The sequence below is a fragment of the Podarcis tiliguerta genome, assembly GCF_965153285.1.
Source record: "Podarcis tiliguerta genome assembly, chromosome: 2".
In the NCBI taxonomy this organism is placed as follows: domain Eukaryota; kingdom Metazoa; phylum Chordata; class Lepidosauria; order Squamata; family Lacertidae; genus Podarcis; species Podarcis tiliguerta.
The window spans coordinates 19,490,506-19,515,220 of NC_139535.1; the positions used below are offsets into that span (position 1 = coordinate 19,490,506).

The 24,715-nt window shown below is 50.2% G+C and overlaps 2 protein-coding genes across 4 annotated transcripts in view; both read left to right on the forward strand.

Moving 5' to 3' along the window:
• MTMR14 (myotubularin related protein 14) overlaps positions 1-15,544 on the forward strand; it is a 91,030-nt gene extending 75,486 nt beyond the window's left edge. For 2 of the 3 annotated variants that reach the window (XM_083425355.1, XM_083425357.1), the window contains exons 18-19: positions 3,112-3,255; positions 15,020-15,544. In XM_083425355.1, coding sequence (XP_083281481.1) covers positions 3,112-3,255; positions 15,020-15,197 — 322 coding nt within the window. In that variant the 3' untranslated portion in view covers positions 15,198-15,544. The remainder of the gene's footprint in view (positions 1-3,111; positions 3,256-15,019) is intronic. The other variant, XM_083425356.1, reaches the window with a different exon arrangement.
• A 1,996-nt stretch (positions 15,545-17,540) lies between these two features.
• CPNE9 (copine family member 9) overlaps positions 17,541-24,715 on the forward strand; it is a 65,141-nt gene continuing 57,966 nt past the window's right edge. Inside the window, exon 1 of the mRNA XM_083425672.1 lies at positions 17,541-18,084. Coding sequence (XP_083281798.1) covers positions 18,008-18,084 — 77 coding nt within the window. The 5' untranslated portion in view covers positions 17,541-18,007. The remainder of the gene's footprint in view (positions 18,085-24,715) is intronic.

Below are 24,715 nucleotides of genomic sequence, written 5' to 3' on the forward strand. Positions count from 1 at the left end.
CCCATTGTCATTGCCAAGAGTTGTTGAGCTGTTTTTAGGGGAGAGTGACCAGAAATGTTGAACTTCTTTTGGGAAGGATGACCCAGAGTTGTTGAGCTTTTTTTGGGGGGGGGGAGTGCCCAGAGTTGTTTACCATTTGGGGGGGGATCGGTAAAGAGCACAACAGCGATCACTTAAAATAATACTGCAATCGACCAGGAGATAGCGACCGACCTGTTGGACATGCCTGGTCTAGTGCAACCCCCTGCAATGCCGGAATAGCAGCTTAGAAACGCCGACAGATGGGCCCAGCCATGTTGCCCTCCAGACATCCATCGTCAAAGGTGGGGAAATGATGGCTGTGACCGCGATGAAGGAAGTCTCTGTGGGAGTTGCTTCGAGGAATCACCAATGCTTGATCCTAACAGATACAGTGGTACCTCGGGTTACATACGCTTCAGGTTACAGACTCCGCTAACCCAGAAATAATGCTTCGGGTTAAGAAGTTTGCTTCAGGATAAGAACAGAAATCGTGCTCTGGCGGCAGCAGGAGGCCCCATTAGCTAAAGTGGTGCTTCAGGTTAAGAACAGTTTCAGGTTAAGAACAGACCTCCGGAACGAATTAATTACTTAACCCGAGGTACCACTGTAAATCTCTTCCTCCCCCCCCCCTTTCACTTTCTTTGTACTATTAATTCCGCCACATCGATGCTTCTCCTTGCTTCCGCATCCTTGTAAGCGAAACTTGCCGGCTGCCTCCCTTTTCAAGTCCTGTCCTGCTTTTTGGAACTCTTGCTATAAACAGCTTCAAAGCTAAGAGCCAGTAGGCGTCTGGGTATTTGTCCTTTTCTCCACCCCCACCCAAAAAGAACCTATTTGCTTCGGAATGCTGTGAGCACACCTGTGGATCCCTCTGCAGTAAGACAGCCGGGGATTGCAATGAAGGGGTCAGTTTTGTCTTTATTTCTGACGCGTTTCTCTGTTGGGAATCCGCTTTGCCGCCAAAGTTGTCGGGAGAAGGGAAAGAGGAGCCAGCGAGTCTCTTTGCTTGGCGTGTACAGGCGCTTGGAACGGGAGCTGCCAGCAGTTGATTGACGGCCACCGTCTAGTCAGGGTGGCTGTCTAGAACTTCCACGTTCAGAGTATTTTGTACGTCCCTGGGCACCAGAAGGAGGAGGGAATGATTGTCTTCATGTCCTGCTTCTGATTGGCTACTGTGGGAAGAGTGATACAGTGGTACCTTGGGTTACAGACTCTTCAGGTTACAGACTCCGCTAACCCAGAAATAGTACCTCGGGTTAAGAACTTTGCTTCAGGATGAGAACAGAAATCGTGCAGCGGTGGTGCGGCGGCAGCGGGAGGCCCCATTAGCTAAAGTGGTGCTTCAGGTTAAGAACAGTTTCAGGTTAAGAACAGACCTCCGGAACGAATTAAGTACGTAACCAGAGGTACCACTGTACTGGCATAGTTGATGCTTTGGCATGACCCAGCACAGCTGCTCTTAATCTTTCCTAAACTCATGAGAGACGGCATTATCCCACAACCCTTGCACAAGCCTAGACGGTTGGTCATAAAAACTGAGATTTGCTTTCTTTAAAAAATGCTGGATTGTAAGACGCTTTGGAGACTTTGTGGCTGAAAAGGACAGGGTGTAAATAAATTTAAGGTGTGGAAGAGCAATCCTCTTTCGCCAAGGGCCCAGTGACCTATTGTGCCCAGTCGGTTGATGAGCCCGTTCTTGCAAAAAACGGGAAAGCAAATCCCTTTTTGTCCGCCTTTCCTTGTTTTCCAAGGTAGCAGTGAGTTTTGGGGACAGAGAAAGGGGTGGTGATTGGACTGCGCCAAAAGTGGAAGTCTATTTTACCCTACAGCATTGTGCCTCCCCCCCCCCCCAAACTGGAAATCTGGATTATTCCCTGTACATTGAAATGACCTTTTCAGGTAAGAGGGGGCCTAACGCTTCTGCAAAATGCCAGCAGCTGCTGGTGCTCCGACTGAAAGCGGTTTGCCTGAAGGGCCTCTTTAAAATAAAAATAAAGGGCTTCCTTGTGAGCTGGGCTTGCCGCCTCGCAGCTGATGCTTCTCTGCTCCCATCGGATTCATTTCTTCCAAATCGGCCAGCTTGTCGTATTGCTTAACGCTTAGCGCCGCGTGTCACTCCTGAGCCTCCAGCTAAGCATTCTGGGACCGTGGAGGAAGGACGTGGCCAGGGGCTGCAAGGCTTGCCTTGGAAAGGAGGACGAGAACGGGACGGCTGCACGGTTTCTGCTCTGCAATCCGCTGGGGATCTCCTCTCTGTCTTTCCGCTCTGCTGCCCTCTGGGCTGTTTTCTTCGATTAAGTGCTACTGCTGCTTTCTTGCTTTCTACCAACTCACGGCCCTTGTGGTCCCACGCTGCCTCTCACCTTCCAGGAAACGAAAACCGGGGATGTCGTCTCAGGATCTGAGCACTCCACTGGCTGGAAGGGCCCGGGGGACAAGTAGAAGTTCCTCCCGGAAGCACAAATCTCATAGGAACCTTAGGAAGTTGCTTCGTACTGAGTCAGATCCCCCATCCATCCTTCTTGGTACTTCCTGCACGGACCGGCAGCAGCTCTCCAAGGTTTCAGGCAGGGGTCTCTCCCAGCCCTCCCCGGAGATGCCGTTGGGGGATCAAGCCAGGGACCTTCTGCATGCAAATAGGATGCTCTGCCACCCTTTCCCTCTTGCGTCGCTCCATGCCCTCTGCAAACTTCCATTGGGCCCCAGCTGGCCTGCATGACGACCGCACCTTTGGGAACAGCGCCGGGGGTTTTGGTCTCTCTTGGCAAGATGGTTCTTGGCTTTCGCAGCTCCTGCATGACATTAACCGCTGGTTTGCCCGCCACAGCCATTCAGCGCTTTCGCCCTCCTTAACAAGCTCGGCATCTTCTTCCTCCTCGCTTTAGAAAGGAGCCGTTTGAGGCCTGCCGTAAGCCGTACACCCTCAGTGCCATTCTTGAGATGATGGTGCCATTCTTGAGATTATGATGCCAGTGTAAGGCAGGAGACCAACGAGGGCTTGAGCAAAAGGGACGTTCTGCTGAACAAAGCCATTGACTTGCATCGTCTCCTCTTTCTCTTTCTTTCTCTCTCTCCCTCTCTCTGCCCCAGATCTGCAGACCATTCTCTGCCTGGATCCTCCATATCTACAGACTTTGGCAGCTGGCAGATGGTAACGGGGAATGGCAGTATACAGGAGCAAGCAGACTCCTCTCTCCCTTTCAGCTTCCCGGATGAGCTCCCTAACAGTTCCCTGTAAGTGTGCTGAGAACGACGCGTTGGGAGGGGCTGCGCTGTGCATAATAACCCAATGCCTCCGGTTCGGACTTCCGGCATCCTGAAACGATAGTCACCGGCCTGGGCAAGGCCTCTCTCCCAGAAGACCCACAAGGACCATTACTGATTTGATCGTACCAGGCTAGCTAGGTCCAGCGTTCTAACTCAGTGTGACAGTTCCTTATAGGCCTTCTCGCTAGCGAGAACATGCTGGTGGCTGGCAGTGCAAGCTGACTCTTCCCACCCAAACACCCCCAGAGCGCATGGGATGCAGATATGTCTTTCACAACGCACAGGGATGTCTGCAAACTTTCCCCTTTGCAGCCATCACAGGTACTTCCATGCAGATGCATGTCTCGTCTTGCTATCAGTCCTTTTGCTAAAAGGCTCCATAGATGTGAGCTGGGCCCCTCCGGGGAAGCACAACCAGTTCTGAATCTTGATTTCAATGTGCTCTCTCGTCGGGCTGGTCCTTTTCCTTTCTCGTCCTCTTCAGCAGCGCAGCGCATGGAGCTGTGGAACTTGGCCTTCTTTGACTCAGTTCGTTTATGCAGAGGTTTTCAAGACAACTTTTGCGCATTGTTGTTTTTCCCCACTCAGCCGAACCTTTCGTTTTCCATGGAGTTCCTTTATCTTGCAACTTTTATTTACCAGGCGGAGACCACAGCACTGCCATTTGATCCCTCTTTCTTCTTCTCCAACAGTCCAAACCTAGGAGTTCCTGCCAATGGGGCTACTGTTGCATCCACTGAACCAAGGACAGATTAGAGTGGTCAACAGCCTCTTCATTTTCTCTTCCTCATTTCAGAAGTTTTCATTTTATTAATGATAATCTTGTAATTTGTGCCCCGCCCATCTGACTGGGTTGCTATGTGGATTGGGGAGATTCACTGCTTTTGCAATTCTGTGGGGCCAGCCCTATATTCTTGGCACCTGTTGCCCTATAAATACTCATGCCTAGCTGTGTCCCTCAAAGTTGGTTAGGACTTGATCACACCATTGATCACACCAGAACTCATTGGTAGACCTTGTCCTCTTCCTTGCTGGCGTCTTGTGGCTTCTTTGGTCAGTGGTCTATAACCATTTATGTTAGTTTCACATTCAGACCAGTGCCAGCTGAATCCTTGGTGGTCTTGCTATATTGAGGAATGGCTAAGGGAGCTGGGCATGTTTAGCCTGGAGAAGAGGAGGTTAAGGGGTGATATGATAGCCATGTTCAAATATATAAAAGGATGTCACATAGAGGAGGGAGAAAGGTTGTTTTCTGCTGCTCCAGAGAAGCGGACACAGAGCAATGGATCCAAACTACAAGAAAGAAGATTCCACCTAAACATTAGGAACAACTTCCTGACAGTAAGAGCTGTTCGACAGTGGAATTTGCTGCCAAGGAGTGTGGTGGAGTCTCCTTCTTTGGAGGTCTTTAAGCAGAGGCTTGACAACCATATGTCAGGAGTGCTCTGATGGTGTTTCCTGCTTGGCAGGGGGTTGGACTCGATGGCCCTTGTGGTCTCTTCCAACTCTATGATTCTATGATTCTAAGCATTGCCCCTCGATAGCCTCTCTCTCATTTGCCCCTAGCCCTTCTCACCAGGCTCGGGCAGAACCTCGCACCATGAAGTTGCTCAGTTTAAAATGCCACGCTAATGGCAGCATCCTTGGCACAATAGTTTCCTGGGGTCTTGGCGCTTCTCATCCTAGCGTTGGAGCGAGGATGGTCTGCTGTACAGGTGGCAATAGAGTAGAAGGTTTGAGAGATATTTGGAATGGGACTTTGGCTGAAGCAGTGTCTCAGTGAACTATCCTGGAGGCACAGGAACGAGAAGAAGAAAGCTTAATGAGCAGTAGTCCTGTTGGTTTAGCATGGATTCATTACTTCCAGAAAAGCTCAGTCAGTAAGTTGGCCAGGGCCGCAGTGTAGGTCTGTAGATAAAAGACATTATACCTCCAGCAGATGGCTGTTGTTGAGTAGAACTGATCTGGCTTCTAGCACTGAAACCTGGATGGAATTGACCTCTCAGCTACATCCACCCAAGTACTCAGTTCAGCGCCAGCAAGGACTAGGGAGATGGTGTTGCCATGATCTACAAGAATTGCATCTCTCTCTCTCTCTCTCTCTCTCTCTCTCTCTCTCTCTCTCTCTCTCCAGGCTTCCTGTCTGGGTTGCAGTACTCTTGAGTATTGAGTTCTCTTGAGTATCCTTGTGTTGCACAATCAGGGCAGACTAGGGATTGTGCTGATAATAATAATAATAATAATAATAATAATAAATAATTTATTATTTGTACCCCACCCATCTGGCTGGGTTTCCCCAGCTACTCTGGGCGGCTTCCAACAGAGATTAAAAATACATTAAAATGTCACACATTAAAAACTACCCAACCTGCTGCCCATGGGGAAAGACTGGTTAAGAGCCAAGCTCAGTCCAGACAATATGGAGGCGCTGCGGGCAAGCGGTCCATCTGTCCAAGGAAATGGCTAAAATAGCGTTCCACCTGAAGAAACAGGTTTGCAGCTTAGGGTTTGTCTTGCCCGATCTTCCTCGCTTGCGGCACAAGTTGCTTCTGCGGTATAGAGTGCCTTTTAGCGACTTAGCCTGGCGAACCACTTGTGGCCCACCCTATCTGGACAGGAAAAAACCTAGCCTTGCTTGCTTTTGGCAGACGTCAAGGGTAGACGACTGTAATGTGCGCTATACATGGGGCTGCCTTTGAAAACTGTTCTGAAACCGCAATTAAGACAGGAAGCGGATGCGGCCGTGGGATTACTCCCTGCGACTGGATGTTGTGGTTGTATTGTACCTGTCAGTGTCAGCTGCTGTGGCTTCCACATTGTTTCCAGGCACATTTCAAAGTGCCTTTCACAGCTTAGAACCCAGGTTACTTGAAGGTCTGCCTGCCTCTATATGTACCTACCCATACGTTAAGTTCTTCAGTGGAGAGCCTCTTAAGGGTGCCATCACGGTTTGAGGTGAAACAAGTTCCCTGGGGTGAAACACTCCACAGAGGTTTCCTGTTTGTTTCTTGCTTTCTTGCCCTTTTTCTCATCGGGCAAAACCTCTTTTAGCTCCCCAGAGTTTTCCTGTTTTAATCCTGCTGACTCTGTTGCACTGCTTGGTATAATCGCGCGTTTTGGCTTTTATATTTACATTTTAAGTGTGTTCTTTCGGTGAACTGCTGTGGGAATAATTGAAGGGCAGTTTTTTGTTTTTTTGTTTTAGTGCTTCAAATAAATGAGTTGCATAGGAGGATGACAATAGTGGTACTTTTTAAGTTTGTTCCAGGTTGCATGTATTCCCCCCCCCCCCCAAAGAATACAGAAATGGAGTGCAATAGCAGACAGGATCTGCACAAGGAGGAGGTGCTAAGTTTCACTCAGAGTAGACCTACTGAAATTAATGGGCTTACCTTGGTCAGTGTGGTCATTAATTTCAATGGGACAATCGAATAGGGATTGTGAGGTGAATCCCGTCCAATGGGTCGAAACTTAATTGAATAACACCCATAGTATACATCAGGCATTTCCAACTGGTCAATTGTGATCTACCTATTAATCGCTGAGTGTCCCTGGTTGATCCTGGTTGGTCGTGTGATCCTGATGGATCACCCAAGGAAAAATAAAAGCTCAATAACTCTGGTTAGTTCTATCCCAAAAAAAAGCTCAACAACTCTGGTCAATCCAATGGGTAGGTCACTGCCAGTTTATTTATAGTGGGAGTAGATCGCAGTTTCTTGGAAGTTGGACGCGCCTGGTATATATACATTGAGACTTAACAGAAATCATACAGGATACTTCCAGTGTTTTGCTTTAAAAACCACATATTAATAAATGCTCATAATTTTTCATTATAAGTGCAGGCCTAGCGCTCACAAACAAAAAATTGAATCTTAGCCTTTAAAAAAAAATTATTCTAAAAGATATCAGTTCAGCCCTTACTGCGACGTCCCACAATTTATCCATTCATTTATATCTGGTAATTTCCAGTATTTAGAATGGATTATCACAGCAGGTGCTGTCATACAGCTAGTCAGTTCACGATGTTCTTTTTGTATTAGATCTTAAGTTTAAACGAGCAAGTAAAGGAGTCTAATATCTTATCCGTTAAAAGCTTTCATTTTCTTCTGGTATTTAGTGTGAGGGCATGTTCACCGCATGTGGCAGAAGCCCCTTTGATTTTTGTTCTTTTAGACACTTACAACAACAGATATTGCAAATGCTTATTTTATTTTCCATGCCATCTTGTAGCGGCACAGGGGGAAATTATTTCTGTTCGATAAGCTACAGCCCTCCAGTAGTTAGAGACTTGTACCCACTTCTCCATGTGCAGCAGACTAAATTATGCTAAGTATTTTGAAATACGTTTGACTTGCGTTAGGTAGGCAAGATTCAACTTTTCCCTGCGCAGAACTCTTGACTGGAGCGTTTTTGTTTAAGTAATGAATCATAGAATCATAGAGTTGGAAGAGACCACAAGGGCCATCGAGTCCAACCCCCTGCCAAGCAGGAAACACCATCAGAGCACTCCTGACATATGGTTGTCAAGCCTCTGCTTAAAGACCTCCAAAGAAGGAGACTCCACCACACTCCTTGGCAGCAAATTCCACTGTCGAACAGCTCTTACTGTCAGGAAGTTCTTCCTAATGTTTAGGTGGAATCTTCTTTCTTGTAGTTTGGATCCATTGTTCCGTGTCCGCTTCTCTGGAGCAGCAGAAAACAACCTTTCTCCCTCCTCTATGTGACATCCTTTTATATATTTGAACATGGCTATCATATCACCCCTTAACCTCCTCTTCTCCAGGCTAAACATGCCCAGCTCCCTTAGCCGTTCCTCATAAGGCATCGTTTCCAGGCCCTTGACCATTTTGGTTGCCCTCCTCTGGACACGTTCCAGTTTGTCAGTGTCTTTCTTGAACTGTGGTGCCCAGAACTGGACACAGTACTCCAGGTGAGGTCTGACCAGAGCAGAATACAGTGGCACCATTACTTCCCTTGATCTAGATGCTACCTATCTTGACTCATGAGCTTCCCAAAAGGCAGGCATAGGGGTGAGACTTGCAGGGGTGCAAAATCAGCGAGTGATGGTTAACCCTGACCTGCCTGCCCAGTTCTCCCCTGCAAAATGCCCCATAGGCCATGCCTTGGCTTCTAGCTAGATGCCCAAACCAGCTTGGTGGAGAAACTGCCCATAGTGGGGCACATTTGCAGAGAAGAATTGGCAGACATGGGGTTACTCTTGTCTCCTGCAGACCCAGGAACGGGAGCATGCATGTGCTCCCAGATTGTGTAGGGGTGTGTGTGTGTGTGTGTGTGTGTGTTGTTTTGAAGATAACAGATGCCTCTGGTGTGAGCGAATTCCTTTAGAGGACATGGAATCCTCACCCTGAGCCATATCCTGGGGTTCTTCCTCTCCCACCGCTGCCATGTCTGCACAGAGACAGCATGCTTCTGTCCCTCCTCCCCCCCCCTTCCCAGCCTCCCCCCACTTCCATGTCTTTGGTAGCTTTTCAGGCTGCCAGGATCTGAATTCTCCTACAGCTGGGCAAATGGCCACAGCCTGGGCCTTGCAACGAAGGAAGCACAGCTGCTGCGTTCCGAGTGGCAAGGAATTTTTAAAGGAGCCAGAGCTGTATCTCTGAAGGAAGTCGCATGGGGGCGGCGGGGGAGACATCTTTCCTACGCGCTTAATCCCGGCCTCTTTCTCTGGCTGACCCGTAATTGGAATTATGTAGGCCAGTCTGTAATGAGGTCGGTGTGGGTTTTGTCCATTGAGAATCCTGCCTTTATAAGGAGTCGGGGGAGGGAGATTCTCCTATAAGCAGGCGTGGCTAACCTGTGGCTCACCAGATGTGGCTGAACTACAGCTCCCATCATCCCTGCCCGTTGGCCATGCAGGCTGGGGCTGATGGGAGATGGAGTTCAACACTGCCTGGAGCCTGTAGGTTAGTCACGCCTGCTCTACAGCTTCAGACACATTGCAGCCCTTTGACTTCTCCTAGAATTGGGGTGGATGGGAAGAATCATGGAAGTGCGTTCTGCTCATGGTGGCCACAGTCAAATGCAGTGTGTGTTTTTATTTTTGATGTTATTTATTTGCTGCATTAAGGGACGTGGGTGGCGCTGTGGGTTAAACCACTGAGCCTAGGGCTTGCCAGTCAGAAGGTCAGCGGTTCGAATCCCTGCAACGGGGTGAGCTCTTGTTGCTCTGTCCCTGCTCCTGCCAACCTAGCAGTTCGAAAGCACATCAAAGTAGATAAATAGGTACCACTCCAGCAGGAAGGTAAACGGTGTTTCCGTGCACTGCTCTGGTTCGCCAGAAGCAGCTTAGTCATACTGGCCACATGACCCGGAAGCTGTACGCCGGCTCCCTCGGCCAATAAAGCAAGATGAGCACTGAAACTCCAGAGTCAGCCACGACTGGACCTAATGGTCAGGGGTCCCTTTACCTTTACCTTTAACCTATTACTGGTGAATTCTGCTGCCTGTGTGTGTTTCTTTGGGCTCAGCAACATGAGAGCTGCGCTTAAGGCAGTCCACTGCTCTGCTATTTTTTGCCCATGCCCTGGAGTCGCTGTGCTCAGGCATGGAGCCAGGGTGACGACTGTTTTTACACCAGGCGTGGTCTATGTGTACAAAATCTGTCTGAGACGGGTGCTCTCTCCCACCACTTAGTCATGCTGGCCACATGACCCGGAAGCTGTACGCCGGCTCCCTCGGCCAATAAAGCGAGATGAGCGCGCGAACCCCAGAGTCGGCCACGACTGGACCTAATGGTCAGGGGTCCCTTTACCTTTATTTGTTGCATTTATATTCCCCCTTTCTCTCCAAGGAGCTCGAGGTGGCACACATGGTTCTCCCCCTCCTCATCTAATGCCCCACAACAACCCTGTGAGGTAGATTAGGCTGAGAGGCAGCGACTGGCCTCCAAGGCCACCCACTGAGCATCACGGCAGAATGGGGATTTGAACCCTGGTCTCCCAGGTCCTAGTCTGACACACTACCCTCTATGCCACACTGGCTCCCTTGTTGGCGAGAAGGGGTATCTATGTACATGCACCTACACAGCACCAGGTGCAGATCAAGGAAGCCGGAAACTAAGAAGCACCGAGCAGCACAAAGCTAGAGATGTGTACGGTTTTCTTTCAAGCCTCCTGCAACCCGTCTTCAATAGATGCTTTGAGTTCCAGGAAATGCATTTTCATGGCAGCCCTTAGCTTAAATCTGGGAGATATTACGAATGAGCTTAATGACTTCCTGCAGCAGAAGGAAGAAAAAGAGTAAGCGAAGCTAGCTTACACCTCCTGCAAGCCAGTCTCCCCTACAAGAAATGGGGGGTTCTAAAAGCCGACCCTCTCTGCAAGCCCGGTGTGCTTGTTTCCAAATACCTAGCAAGGAGCTGCTTCTGCTACAGGCTTTTCTCCCCTGCCTGCCCCATCCAGTCTGGAGAGCTGCAGTGTCACTAAACGGGTAATTTCACCGAGGAAGCAGCATGTGGCCAAAGCCAGGGCTTATGCCAAAGTCTTGTGTAATCTCCTGATAGCGCTGTTTGTGCCTTGGGAGTTTCTTGGGGGAGAGCCGCTAGCTTATTTCTAGTGGGGCAAATAAGCAGGGATCTCTCCTTCCTCACCAAGCCGCGCGTGTAGGTTTTCAGAGCTTGGAATTAGGTGGGTTATAAATAAGGTGGTAGGCAGAAGAGCACAAGTTCCTTCTCTCCCTGCGGTTGTTCTAGTTTGCCCAGCCTCTCACACATTCCCTGGCCTGGGGGAGCCCTGCTGCAACATGCAAACTCTGCTGTTTTGTATTAGAAGGGGAGATGGTAGAGTGGGGTGCATAGCTTGAAGGCCATGAGCCCATGTGGGAGCCATACCCTACGCAGGGGGTGGGGAACCTGCAGACTACACCTCCCATCAGCTTCAGGCCAAGGACGATGGGCATTGTAGTCCACACCCATTTAAATAATAATTACTCTGAGATTCTTGGGGGGTCCACATTTGGCGGTGAATCTGACGAGGCTTCCTGGATCAGACCAAACCTGCGTCTAATCCCGGGTTCGGGTTCTGTCAGGAGCCTTCCAGGTGGAACCGCAGGAGAAGGGCAGGAACATCTCTGGATGTGAAGAGGAGGAAGCCTGATGTTTCTTTTTTTAAAAAAAGATATTTATTGAAGTTTCAGCATATTACAAAATTAAAAAAGAATAAAAAGAAAAAGAAAGTACAAAATAAAAACAATTAAAAACAAATCAGTCTTTCCATATCTTATCTTTCATTTGCTTGTTTCCCTGACCACCTCACACCTCCCTTTCTTGTATTCCAGTTCAGTTGGTTAATTCAGCAAATCCTTTCCCTCTTTAATTTTATCTTAATCTTTTATCTTAATATATTATAGCTTTAGATTATCAACCGTTAACAATCCATTTTTATATGTTCCTTAACATTGCTGCTAAAAACCCCCCACTTAACTTCAATCCAGCATCATTCTAACATTCATTAATTTTGCAGTGTTTCTGTAAATAGTCTTTAAATTTCTTCCAATCTTCTTCCACTGACTCTTCTCCCTGGTCTCGGATTCTGCCGGTCATTTCCGCCAATTCCATATAGTCCATCACCTTCATCTGCCATTCTTCCAGAGTGGGTAATTCTTGTGACTTCCAAGGAAGCCTGATGTTTTAAGGGAAGCCAAGGACAAACCCCTGCAGCCCATTCCTACACATGCTTCTTCAGAATCTAGGGTACGCAGCCCTGCGCCCACTTAACCTGGGAATAAGTCCCATGGAATCCAGTGGGCTCTTTTCTGAGCCAGAAAGATAGCCTTGGGGCCAGATTCAGCTGCTTGGTTCCATTAGCAGAAGAAGCCAAGCCCAAGACTCCTCTGCTGGTGCAAACTTCCCAATCCTGCTTAGTCCTGGACCTTTAAAAAGCATTTGGAGGAAGACTCAACAAACTTGTGCTTCCTTGCTGCGGTTTCTGAGTCTCTCGCCCCTATTCTGGCAAAACAGCAACATTTCTCTGCTTTTGCGCAGTTTCATCTTCAAATATGCATTCCCTTCTTTGACTAGTCCTGTGACATGGAGTTCCATGGGCTAGTCGTGGGGCCCTTTCTCCTTTCTGCCGCACTCTCCCAAACTGTTCACTCGGCGAGCCAGGCGGGCTGAATAGACCGGCTGCCTCTCTCCCTGGGCTCTTGTGTGGTTTTTTTTGTATTATTATTTTTCTTTCTAATCCAAGCCTTTCCGCCATGTCCCCTCGCTGCTCTTTCCGGACTCGAAGCCGGTGGCAGTGGGTGGCTTTCTCCTGCTTTCCATTCAAATTGACGGTGCCAGTTCCTAAGCCGGTGAAAACACTGGGGAGATGAAAGGGAATGCTTGATGGGCAGGTTTGTGGTGTGCCCTTGGGGTGACCTTTTTTAAAGGGATGTCTTATTCTCTTTGAGAGAAAATGATGTGAGAGAGAGAGAGAGAGAGAAAGTGTGTGTGTTTGAGAGAGAGAGAGATGCATGTATGCACAACGACAAAGATTGTTTTTCTTAAGACATCTCTGAACAGATGCCTTTGAACAGTAATCTCCCTTTGCGCAGCTCTCATCTGGAATCTCTTGTTTGCTTCTATCTCTCTCTCTCTCCTCCTCCCCCCCCCCCCGCGCCACCCTGGCTTCCTCCCCACCGTACCATAGATCAGATGGAGAGGAGGCTGGTCACAGGGGGACGCCTTGCCCTACTCTACAGGATGCATCGCTCTCTTGCACCTCTTTTTCACAGAGCGGGAGGGTGGGGAGTGGCAGTGATGTGGAGGGGGGGGTGGAGAGAATAGCTTCCTGCTAGCAGGCATAGCCAGAAGCTCTTGGTTTCTACTCTCTCCCCCCCAGCTCCCTTTCTCTCCATCTCTGGAGATTACACTCTCAACTTGGACCCTGTGGAAGGAGGGGGAAGGAGGTGGGAGTTGGAGGAGGAGGAGGAGGAGGAGGAAGAGAAGTGGACGAGGAGGAGGAGGAGGCCAGCAAGCGTCGGGGTAATGGAGCCGGAGGAGCGTTACTAATACAGAAGCTCTTGGCCAGAAGGCTTTATCCCAAAAGCACTTTGAGGAACGGCTGGCAGAATGCAGCACACAGCTCCTTCTCCATCTCTCTCTCCTCCCTGCAGTGGGCTTTAGGGATGGGGAGGGAAGCGTAGAAGAGAAAGTTCAAGGAGAGAAGGTGGAGATCATGGCCTTTTTCTTTGCTCGAACGTTGGCTTTGAGGTTCCTCCTCAGCGCAGCAGCAGGAGACGGCAAGTGGGGCGGGCGCTCTAATTGGGGCTGGTGCAGCAAGCCGAGAGGGGGGAGGAGCAGGAATTCTTTTCGGCGGAATAATGATCTGGCGGTGGAGATGGAGGTGTGGGTTCCGACATTCCAAAGAGTTTGGCCTTCGTGGCTTCCTGAGCCTCTCGCATGGCTGTGATTCTCCCACCCATCCACCCACGCAATCACAAAAAATATGGGCCCTGACTAACCGTGTGGCCAGTTTCCCCTTGTTGCCTCTCCTTTTGCCGCCTTCTTGCTCTCCAGCCAAGGCGGCCCAGAAATTCTTCGGTGCAAAGGCAACTGAGCCTAGGGAGCTGCCTTACGCAATCAGACGCAGCTCAGTATTGCTGACACGGACTGGCAGCACCTCTCCAGAGCTACAGGCAGGGCTCTCCCCCAGTCCTACCTGGAGATGCTGAGGATTTAACTTGAATTCTTCTGCACCCAGAGCGGGGGCTCTCCTGCTGAGCTTTGCCCCTTCCCCAAACCGGCGCGGAGTGCCAGAGTTCAGGCAGCCCCAGAAGCAGCTGCCTTGAGCAGACGCTGCTTCTGTTCTGTTCTGAAGCCCTGTCAGGGACCGGGGGAGTATTTGCCTCTGATCTGGAAGGCCCTGAGCAGCTTTCTGCCGCAGCCGACCGGGTTCCGGGACTCGTGCTTCGCTCACGGTCTCCTCGCTCGCATGGCGAGATGCAGGCGGCGAAAAGGTGCAGATGCTTGCTGCATCGGAGCCAGTGGGCGTCTGTTTTCCTTTCCCCCTCCGTGCCACCGGAGGAAAGGGAAACCAGCTGGCTTTGAAGTGTCAATCACTCCCGGGGCTGTGCGAAATGAAGTCGCGCATTTCACCGGCATCTTGAGAGAGCTGGTGGCCAAAAGGCCAAGCTGTGAAGTATGAAGTTTAGAACTTGTGAACTTCCCCCCGTGGAGGAAGGCCTGTAGCTCAGCGGTAGGACATCTGCTTTGCATGCAGAAGGTCCCAGGATCAATCCCTGCGGTCTCTAGGTAGGGCTAGGAAGAGGTTGCCCGTCTGAAATCCTGGAGAGCCACTGCTATGGAGTGCAGACGATGTTGAGCTAGGCAGACAAGTGGTCCAGCTCTTGTTTTAAGGCAGCTCAAAGAAAAGGATTGGCCTGGAGGGGCTGGTAGAAAAGGTTGCTTAGCGTTCCTCCCTGCCTCGCAGGAATAACTCCTTGGGACCAAATCCTAGCTGGCTCTCGCAAGTCTCAAATCTGGCTTCCGCTGTGAACTCGGCAAGCCACTCTCCCCACCCCTCTGCAATATAGGACACTGACACACTTCTGCAGAGGATACAGATTTCATAGAGTCGTAGAAATGGAAGGGACCCCACTGGACAGCCAGCCCTGCAGTGCAGGAATCTCCACTAAAGCATCCATGAGAGATGGATGCTAGCCAATGGGATTTTAAGGGGAGCCCTTTGAACAGCTCCAAAAATTGCCGTTTCCTTCCTTGTCCTTACAGCCTGGTGACGCTGACGGAGAGGGAGACCCGGCTGGAGGACGTGCGCTCGGCGTTTCTGGCGGCCTACAACAGCACGGTGGGCCTGAAGCCTGTGATGCCCAGCCCATCGGGAGCCATCGGTGGCCTTCTGGAGCAGTTTGCCCGTGGCGTTGGACTAAGAGGAAGCAGCGTTCTTTGAGACCCCATCCCACCACCACCACCCACTACCAACAGCAACAACGCTGCCCTGTCTGGGTTGCTTTCTAGTCCGGAAGGTGAAGGAACCTCATAAGCCATGAGAGCCCAGTTGCCAGCTTCTGGCTTGGGCCAGAGCATCAGGCCACGCTCTCCTCTGTACGCTACCTGACTGCCAGCCCTTCTGGGTCCATCACTGACTGACTGACTGACTGGTCACAGCTTTCAGCTGCCTTGGGCTGGGCTGGTTTCCACTAGAATGATGAGCTGGGGGGAGTGGTTCTCCCCCCCAACTCATACAGGATTTGGCTAGCTCTGACAAATCACCACAGTAAAATGTGTCAAACACCCCGTCTTCTGGTTCTGTCTTTGTGATTTCTCTTTGCATTAGGCTGCGAGCTCTGCACAAAACCTTTAGACAGGCGAGGCTTGTACCTCTCGTCACCCCAGGCAATCTAGAGCTGAGGAGGAGGAGTCCAACCACATCTGGAAGGCTGCTGGGTCCCCCCCCCCCTTTACATAGAGGCCTGGTTCCCAAAGTGGGAGGAGCCTTTAAGGGAGGTTGAATCTATACATCCCACTCTGCTCCATCGGATCTTGGGCAAAACTCCCGCAGCCCTCGTTGGGCTGTGAGCTTAAAATTAAGGTTCTTGTCCTCCATCGATCTGAATCGAGCTTCTGCATTCTTCCTGTTTGCATAATTCTGTACCTTTTCATTTTTTTGCTGGACACGGGCTCGTTTGTCATCTGAAAGAGCTCCATGCCAGCCCAGTCTAGCTGACTTTTGAGGTGTCTCAGCAGACAGTGCCCAGGCAAACTTCCCAACAATGCTCCTTTATTTAAACGAAATCAGGTTGTCAGGAAGCAAGTTCTCTCTTCACCCTTACTCTGCTTTAGAAGTGAAGGCAAGGGCAGCCATGGACTCGACTTTAGACATTGGAGACCTCTCCCCACTAGGCTTTGCCTTTGCTTCCGAGTGCTGTGTGCCAGCAAATGGGTGGAGCCAAAGCCCTGAAGGTGCAACTCACGAGGGATGGGTGATTTGTACTGCAACAAGCACATACATGCACACCTCTCCATCCAGGATACAAAGAGCTGCCATTATAGTCCCAGGAAGCCATCCCTCTCCATCAAAAGCATTGAGGAACTAAGACGTAACTCTGGGGAAATCGCAAAGGCTGCTGGGTGGGTCACATTGGAGGTCGCATTCTGCAAATTGCCCACCCCTGGACTGGATGATCCAGGGGTGTCTTCCAGTAGGCATGGGTGGTGCAGGATATTTGGTGTTGCTCCACTAAAGCATACCAATGTTTTCCTTCCACTATTCTTCTTTATGCTGCATCAAACCATCAGCCCAGGGCTCATCAGTGCACTTACACCTGTTCTCTATCTCTCAGTCCTCTTTCTCCTCTTACTGTTGCTGATACAGTTTTCCCAAAACTTGTGGTAGGGTTGGATGGGCCAAAATTGCAAACTGTGTGCTTTTACTGGGGGGGGGGGGGGGGAGAGAATACTTCCAAAACAACGCTGCTTTCCCCGGTAATCTACTTGTAAGCAGGACTGGCTGAGCTTATTTCTGTCCTATGGGTGAGGGTGGAAGTGCTCAAAAGAACGAGAAATCAACTTGTAGGACTGCCTGCCTCTCCCAGCAATCTAAGAAAGCTTCAGAAAAGAGTGGATAAATAAAATGGGGGGATATAATGCTGCCTTTCCTATGTTTGGCTGGGGCTCCCGTCTTGAAACCTGCAATAAGGAAGCTAGGGGACGTATTAACACTTTTGAGCACTGTAGCGCCCCCCAATCCGCCCTTCCAACAAACTCTGGATCTTGGTTGTATCAGGCTTCGGATTTCAATCAGTTTGTACACCCTGGAAATTAACCCCTCTGAACTCAGTGAAACTTGGCTCCTGAGTAAACCAGAATGGGGAAATGCGATGTTTTGCACCCCATTGCCAGACCGGTTCCGCGAAAAGGCGCCTCCGCTCCGCCTAGAAAAAAACATCAACTCACTCCGATCAGCCTGGAGCTGCGCAACCTCTCTCCAGCTTGGTCGCAGAGGCGAACAAGTTTCAACTTCCCCTTATACAATCGTTCTCGTATTTTTATTTTAACTTTTTTTATTTTTTGCGGGGCTCACGCCTGATGGTGCCCCAATCCCCGCCACCCCCTCGCGGCGCTGGGCGAGCTCTTCGAGGCAGGACCCGGGGTCGCGCCGCTCCTCCGCCTTCCTCTCCCGGTCTATAAATAGCCCAACCCACGCATCGGAACAGCGGCGGAGCTTTCAAACTGGCCCGCTTTACTGAGAGCCGGGGAACCGGGAGAGAGAGAGATCCAGAGAGATCTATCCCGGTCCCATCTCCTCTCTGGGCGGAGCCGCAAGAAAAAGGGCGCCGAGGGAGGGTGCGAGGGGCGACCCGCTGAAAGGCCGACCAAGAAGCGAGGATCGCCTTGGACAGCCCTGCGCGCCTTTGGAAAGGCAGCCGCGGTCGGGTTGGATTTCAGAACCTCGGACAGCTCCCCGCGCCTCTCCGACGGGCGCCGGCGCCTGAGCGCGAAGGGCGCCCCCTGGGGGCGGGCAAAGGCGGGAAGCAGGAAGGGCGGGAGAGTGGGGAGCCCGCCCTGCCCTACAGAGGTCCCTCCCCACCCCACCCCCCAACATACACACGTGCTGCCACCTGGAGCGGGAGCGGACGCGGCTAGACGGAGCGAGCCAGAGCGGCGATCGAAGGAGCCTCCTGCGCTCCGGTGCTTCCGGCTGCCCGCCCCATGGAGCGCGCCCCGCTTCGCCCCTAGCGCGACTGGAGCCCGGCGGGGATGGCGTCTCCCGGAGATCTGGAGTCCGCGCCCTCCAGGGTGCCGGCCACCAAGGTGGAACTCACCGTCTCTTGCAGGTGAGAGGGGTGGGCGGCGGGGAAGGCAGGCAGGGAGGGAGGGAGGAAGCGCCCCCGAAAATCCGCTCCTCTCGCCCCGTTATTACAGCCCGCGTGTGGATCGGGTGCATCGCTTCTCGTCTCAGGGCTTACAGTACTTCGGGGAGGGAAACCTGACGGAGAGAGAAACGCCTCCCCGCTCGCGAGCCCTGCAGGATGCGCGTGGATTTGTCCTGATGTAAACAGTGCCCGGGAAGCGCCCGGGTGGGCTCACGCTTGTGCAAAAAAGTGCATCACGATTGTCCAACAGTGTGTGAGGGGGGTGGGGGGTAACTAGGAGCCTAGCGTGCAAGTCATGTTGCTATACAATTTGTACATCTCACGAGCCCAGTGAATTGGTGCCTCGGAGGGGTGTGGGTGTGTGTACAGTTTTGTGCGTGCCACCCTGGGCACAGCGAGGGCGCATGAATTTGTTTGTGTGTATATATGTGTGCATGCCGTAGTCAAGTGTTACGCATGTCATTTACCTGTGTGTATGTGCGTGTGTGCATGCGACGCTTAGGCTCAGCGTGTGTGGTTCTCTCTGTTTGCAGCCTTCACAGATTTTCCCCGGCTGTATGTGCTCTTTCAGGTCAGCAATCCTGTTCCATTCACATCTTGCAGTGAGTGTGGAGGTGCCCATATGCATTTGGTACATTCAGCATGTCAGCAGCCGGCATGTGTTTGTATCACCCTTGGAGTGTGCTTTTCAAACATGATGTTCTTGCTCCTTCCTTTGCAATATCGTTCGTGTTTCGCGTTGGTGCTTGAATGGACCCAATCTCCATATAAGTTTAATCGGCATCTAAATGTGCGTAGCACCCGCTTTGCACTGGTGTCATTGTGTAAGTGCAGTGTGCTTGAATCACAGGTTTGGAAGACGCCTGGAGTTTCTGTTGGGTCCAGCTGCTTGCCCTAACAAAATACCTGGAAAGGGAGGGTGTTCATTACTGGACAATTACTCACCTTTTAGGACTTCTTAATCACCTTATTATTATTTTTCCCCTGGCTAGTTTGTTTCTGGTTAAGCTTAGCTTGATATTACCACGTACAGGTTCCTCAAAACTCATCCTCACAGCAAAACTCTGGATTTGGTCGCAACATGAAATCCAGTACTTTGGGCAGAATCCCAAAATCCTCTTAGCAAAAGAAGCAGGTTTCTAGTCCTTGTGAAAGATGTGCAAAGCTGTTGCTGGTTGCTCCTAGTATAGAGATACTAGGTGGGGCTTCCGATGGTCTGGAGATAAGAGTTTGTTCCTCCTTAAAGCTCTGCTGGTCAAGAAGATAGGAGTGGAGTTCACCCCTGGCACTCTGCTCTTAAATATCTAATTCTCTTTTCTCCCTTCATTTTAAATTTCTGTTTCCCTTACCCTTATTTCGATACCCAACACAGAAACTCCAAACCACAAATTTGGGCCGAAAACATGTTCAGAGAGATTCAAGCTTACTTATTAATCATGCTTGTTTTAGGTAAGCTTGCCCGATTTATTCTGATGATTGGAATGCAAGTTTTGCTTCTGGTCGCAGAATTTGAAACCTGTGTAATAAATACAGTGCTGTATTTTAGACCTATGGAGTGTATGCAGATAAGGTATCTGGGAAACACGCTTCCTCCCCCCTCCCTTTCCTGTGGGCAGAGTGTTGGGAGGATGGGTGCGAGGGTAGCTAGAAGGCTGGAGGGGAACCTGGGCTGCAGGGAGAAGGCCTGCGCACCGCAGCAATGCCTGTAAGCCAATCAATCCAAGCCCCTGGAGGCTGTGTTTAAAAATAGACCTGAATGGACAGAGAAAATAAGCCTTCCTCCTGTCAGGCAGAGGAGAGTGGTTACCACAGGCGATAAGCATCACCCACTTGGAGAAGAGCAGAAATCTATGTCCCACGGTGAACAGAAGGGATGTCTCTCTCCGCAGCGAGACGCTGGGCTGTGTTGCTGAGAAAGACGCCAAGTCTGTTTGGGGGCCAAGGCATGAAGCCGAGGGTGCCGTGCCAAGGAGGGTAGCTCCTCCGAAATCCGAGCCGCGATGGTGGGATGGAGCCTCCACGTTCAGCAGCAGTAGGCTGCTGAGCCCAGTAGTGATGTATGGAAGTGAAAGCTGGACCATAAAGAAGGCTGATCGCCGAAGAATTGATGCTTTTGAACTGCGGTGCTGGAGGAGACTCTTGAGAGTCCCATGGACTGCGAGAAGATCAAACGCATCCATTCTGAAGGAAATCAGCCCTGAGTGCTCACTGGAAGGACAGATCGTGAAGCTGAGGCTCCAATACTTTGGCCACCTCATGAGAAGAGAAGACTCCCTGGAAAAGACCCTGATGTTGGGAAAGATGGAGGGCATAAGGAGAAGGGGACGACAGAGGACGAGATGGCTGGACAGTGTTCTCGATGCTACCAGCATGATTTTGGCCAAACTGCGGGAGGCAGTGGAAGACAGGAGTGCCTGGCATGCTCTGGTCCAGGGGGTCATGAAGAGTCGGACACGACTAAATGACTAAACAACAACAGGCTGCTGAGCCCCAGAGGCTGGAGACAAAGTACAGATATGGGCTCTTGTCTTCGTGCCCTGCTGACATCCAGGTGGTCGCAGAATGCAGGACTTTACAGGCTTTTCAAACCATCTAGCCAGGCTCCTTTAACACAAAACCAGAAAGTCCACAGGGGGGGGGGAATGTCTTTAAATGGTCCCCCCCCCCGCCTGTTCCGTGGCTCAGTCTTGCTACCTGTGACTACAGGGCTGGGGATGGTATGGCTCTCCAGAAGTTGATGGACAACAACACTCATCCTTCTCTGCCTTTTGGCTTTGCTGCAAGTCGAATCTCAACAACTCCTGGAGGGCTACAGTTCCCCCACACTGATCTGATCTGTTGCCCTCAGATCTTCATGGTTCATTTGTGATGCTTGGGAGTTTGCATGCACCTTCCTGCTCCCCCCCCCCCCCCTGCGCCTTTCAGATTTCACCAGTTTTGGGTCAACGTGCCTCTTCCTAGTTATTGATTCGTGAAGCGTCAGGTGTGCTGTGCCACAATCAGCACCACATTCTACCCAGCTGAGCCTGGACTTTTGCCTCAGCCCTGGGAAGCAGATAATGAAAAAGTCTGCTCACAAGAGCCAGTGTGGTGTAGTGGTTAAAAGCAGTGGACTCATAATCTGGTGAACCGGGTTCGCGTCTCCGCTCCTCCACATGCAGCTGCTGGGTGACCTTGGGCCAGTCACACTTCTTTGAAGTCTCTCAGCCCCACTCACCTCACAGAGTGTTTGTTGTTGGGGAGGAAGGGAAAGGAGAATGTTAGCCGCTTGGAGACTCCCTAGGGTAGTGATAAAGCGGGATATCAAATCCAAACTCTTCTTCTTCATCATCTTCACCTCCTCCTACCTATCATATGTTTTTCTGTCGTGGTCAGAAGCTCCAGGGCTGTAGATGGACCCCTCCATGTCCAAGGCAAAACCTCTGTCTGTGGCTCTCACCAAATTCTCACCCTTAGGACTTTCTGCACAGGATGGAGTTATTTGGTCCTGACTGTAGGAGTTGTGGGTAGGTGTGGACCATGGCAGAATGCCCATTGGATCAGGTCTCACAGAGCGGTTGAACTACACAGAAAGGCAGGAAGCTGCTCTGTGATCCAATACGTTTCCAAGCACAATTCAAAGTGTTGGTGTTGACATTTAAAGCCCTAAATGGCCTCGGTCCTGTATACCTGAAGGAGCGTCTCCACCCCCATCGTTCTGCCCGGATGCTGAGGTCCAGCTCCGAGGGCCTTCTGGCGGTTCCCTCACTGCGAGAAGCAAAGCTACAGGGAACCAGGCAGAGGGCCTTCTCGGTAGTGGCGCCCAGCCTGTGGAATGCCCTCCCACCAGATGTCAAAGAGATAAACAACTACCTGACATTTAGAAGACATCTGAGGGCAGCCCTCTTCAGGGAAGTTTTTAATGTATTTTTCATCTTTGTTGGAAGCCGCCCAGAGTGGCTGGGGAGGCCCAGCCAGTTGGGAGGGGTACTAATAAATTATTATTATTATTATTATTATTATTATTATTATTATTATTATTATTATTATTATTAAAACAATATCATACCACTTTAAACAATCATGGCTCCCCCACAAGGAATCATGGGAAATGTGGCATGTTAAGGGTGCAGAGAGTTGCTAAGAGACCCCTATTCCTCCTCTCAGTTCTCTGCAAGGGACTCTGGGAATCGTAGTTCCTGTGTGGAGACGAGGGGTCTCCCAAGAATTCTCAGCGCCCTAACCAAACTACAGCTCCCAGGATTCTTTGGGGGAAGCCGCGACTGTTCATAATACGGCTTCAAATATGCAATGGTGCAGGCAGGGCTTAAGGATCAAAGTTATAAGCCTAGGATTTGTTCCCTTCCCTTCCGTTTCCACCCAGCTCAGTATCTCCTACACTGGCAGGCAGTAGCTCCTCCATTGTTTCAGGAAAGGGGAATGGGATGGAACTGGTCATTTTTTTCCTGCATGGAAAACGGATTCTCTTCCAAGAAGCCATAGCCCTAATCTGGCTTCTGTGGGTTTTTCTGTTTCGTTTTGTTAAGATTTAGAACCGTAGAGTTGGAAGGGACCCCAAGGGGCATCATGTATGAGCTATTGTGCTTTACAGGCTAGGAACTGTGAGGTCTGGGTTCAAATGCTGCCAGCACATTTCCAGACCCTTCTGGAGAGAGGGGTCTTTTCCTATCACCTGCTCTTGTCTGGTATTTATTTATTTTTTAACATTGAGATGCCGCCTTTCCTCCAAGAAGCTCAGTGTGATGTGTCTGGTTCTATTGCTCCCCATTTTATCCCCAATAGAAGTCGGTACAAGGGGAGGGGGAATTAATATGAGTGATAACTGAGGTTCCTACAATGATTTGTGAGATTTTCCAGAAGGAGAGCCGAAAATGAGAAAAATTGAAGAGATTAAGGAATATACAGTGGAACCTCGGGTTACATACGCTTCAGGTTACAGACTCCGCTAACCCAGAAATCGCACCTCGGGTTAAGAACTTTGCTTCAGGATGAGAGCAGAAATTGTGTGGCAGCGGCGCGGCAGCAGGAGGAGGCCCCTAAAGTGGTGCTTCAGGTTAAGAACGGACCTCCAGAATGAATTAAGTTCTTAACCTGAGGTACCACTATACATCGGGCTGGCTAAACCAGGCATAGGCAAACTCCGGCCCTCCAGATGTTTGGGACTACAATTCCCATCATCCCTGACCATTGGTCCTGTTAGCTAGGAATGATGGGAATTGTAGTCCCAAAACATCTGGAGGGCCAAGTTTGGCCATGCCTGGGCGAAATTATCATCAGGCTGAGAAACTGCTCCTGACCCAAAGTCACCCAGTGAGCTTCATGAATGAGTGAGGATTTGAACCCAGGTCCTCCAGGCCCATATGCAACACTCTAAAGCACTACACCATGCTAACTAAGGATGCCAGGGCCTGAAGCTGGGAAGACCAGTGGGGCGAGGGGGGTTGCAAGACAGTGGGGCTCTGGGAATTTTTTTCAGGGGAGGAGCAATTGCCTCCTGTGCTGGGGCACCAGGGTAATTGATGGCCTCCTGCCCTGGAAAGTGCATGAGGTGATAACAAGGCTTTCAAGTTGGTAGGTAGGTTGGTTTGAGAAAAGTAATCCAGAAGAAGATGGAAACTTGTTTCCTTTTCTTTGGTGGCATTCCTGAGTCATGTACTGTTGTTGTTTGTTGTGCAGCTTACCTGCATTGTCGGATATTTCATAGAACCATAGAATCATAGAATCATAGAGTTGGAAGAGACCACAAGGGCCATCAAGTCCAACCCCCTGCCAAGCAGGAAACACCACCAGAGCACTCCTGACATATGGTTGTCAAGCCTCTGCTTAAAGACCTCCAAAGAAGGAGACTCCACCACACTCCTTGGCAGCAAATTCCACTGTCAAACAGCTCTTACTGTCAGGAAGTTCTTCCTAATGTTTAGGTGGAATCTTCTTTCTTGTAGTTTGTATCCATTGCTCCGTGTCCGCTTCTCTGAAGCAGCAGAAAACAACCTTTCTCCCTCCTCTATGTGACATCCTTTTATATATTTGAACATGGCTATCATATCCCCCCTTAACCTCCTCTTCTCCAGGCTAAACATGCCCAGCTCCCTTAGCCGTTCCTCATAAGGCATCGTTTCCAGGCCTTTGACCATTTTGGTTGCCCTCCTCTGGACACGTTCCAGTTTGTCAGTGTCCTTCTTGAACACTGTGGTGCCCAGAACTGGACACAGTACTCCAGGTGAGGTCTGACCAGAGCAGAATACAGTGTCACTATTACTTCCCTTGATCTAGATGCTATTTCTTGTGGGTTTGGCAGTTAATATGAGTTCCTACCCCTAGAAATGTATCACAGCACTACTGCCTGGGACCTTCTGCATGGAACCCTTGAATTTATTTATTTTATTGATCTCATTTTTTGGTAGGCAACCAATGGATGAACGAATAGGGTTCGAATGATTTTTTTAAAAAATGACAAGATCAGCCAAAAATACAAAAATTCAAAGCAGTTCCAAAACAATTGTACAATGAAAGGAAGCTGAAGACAACATACACTAAGCAGCAAATGATGAGAACTTTAAAAATTCAGAGTGCAAAGCAGACGCGTTATGTA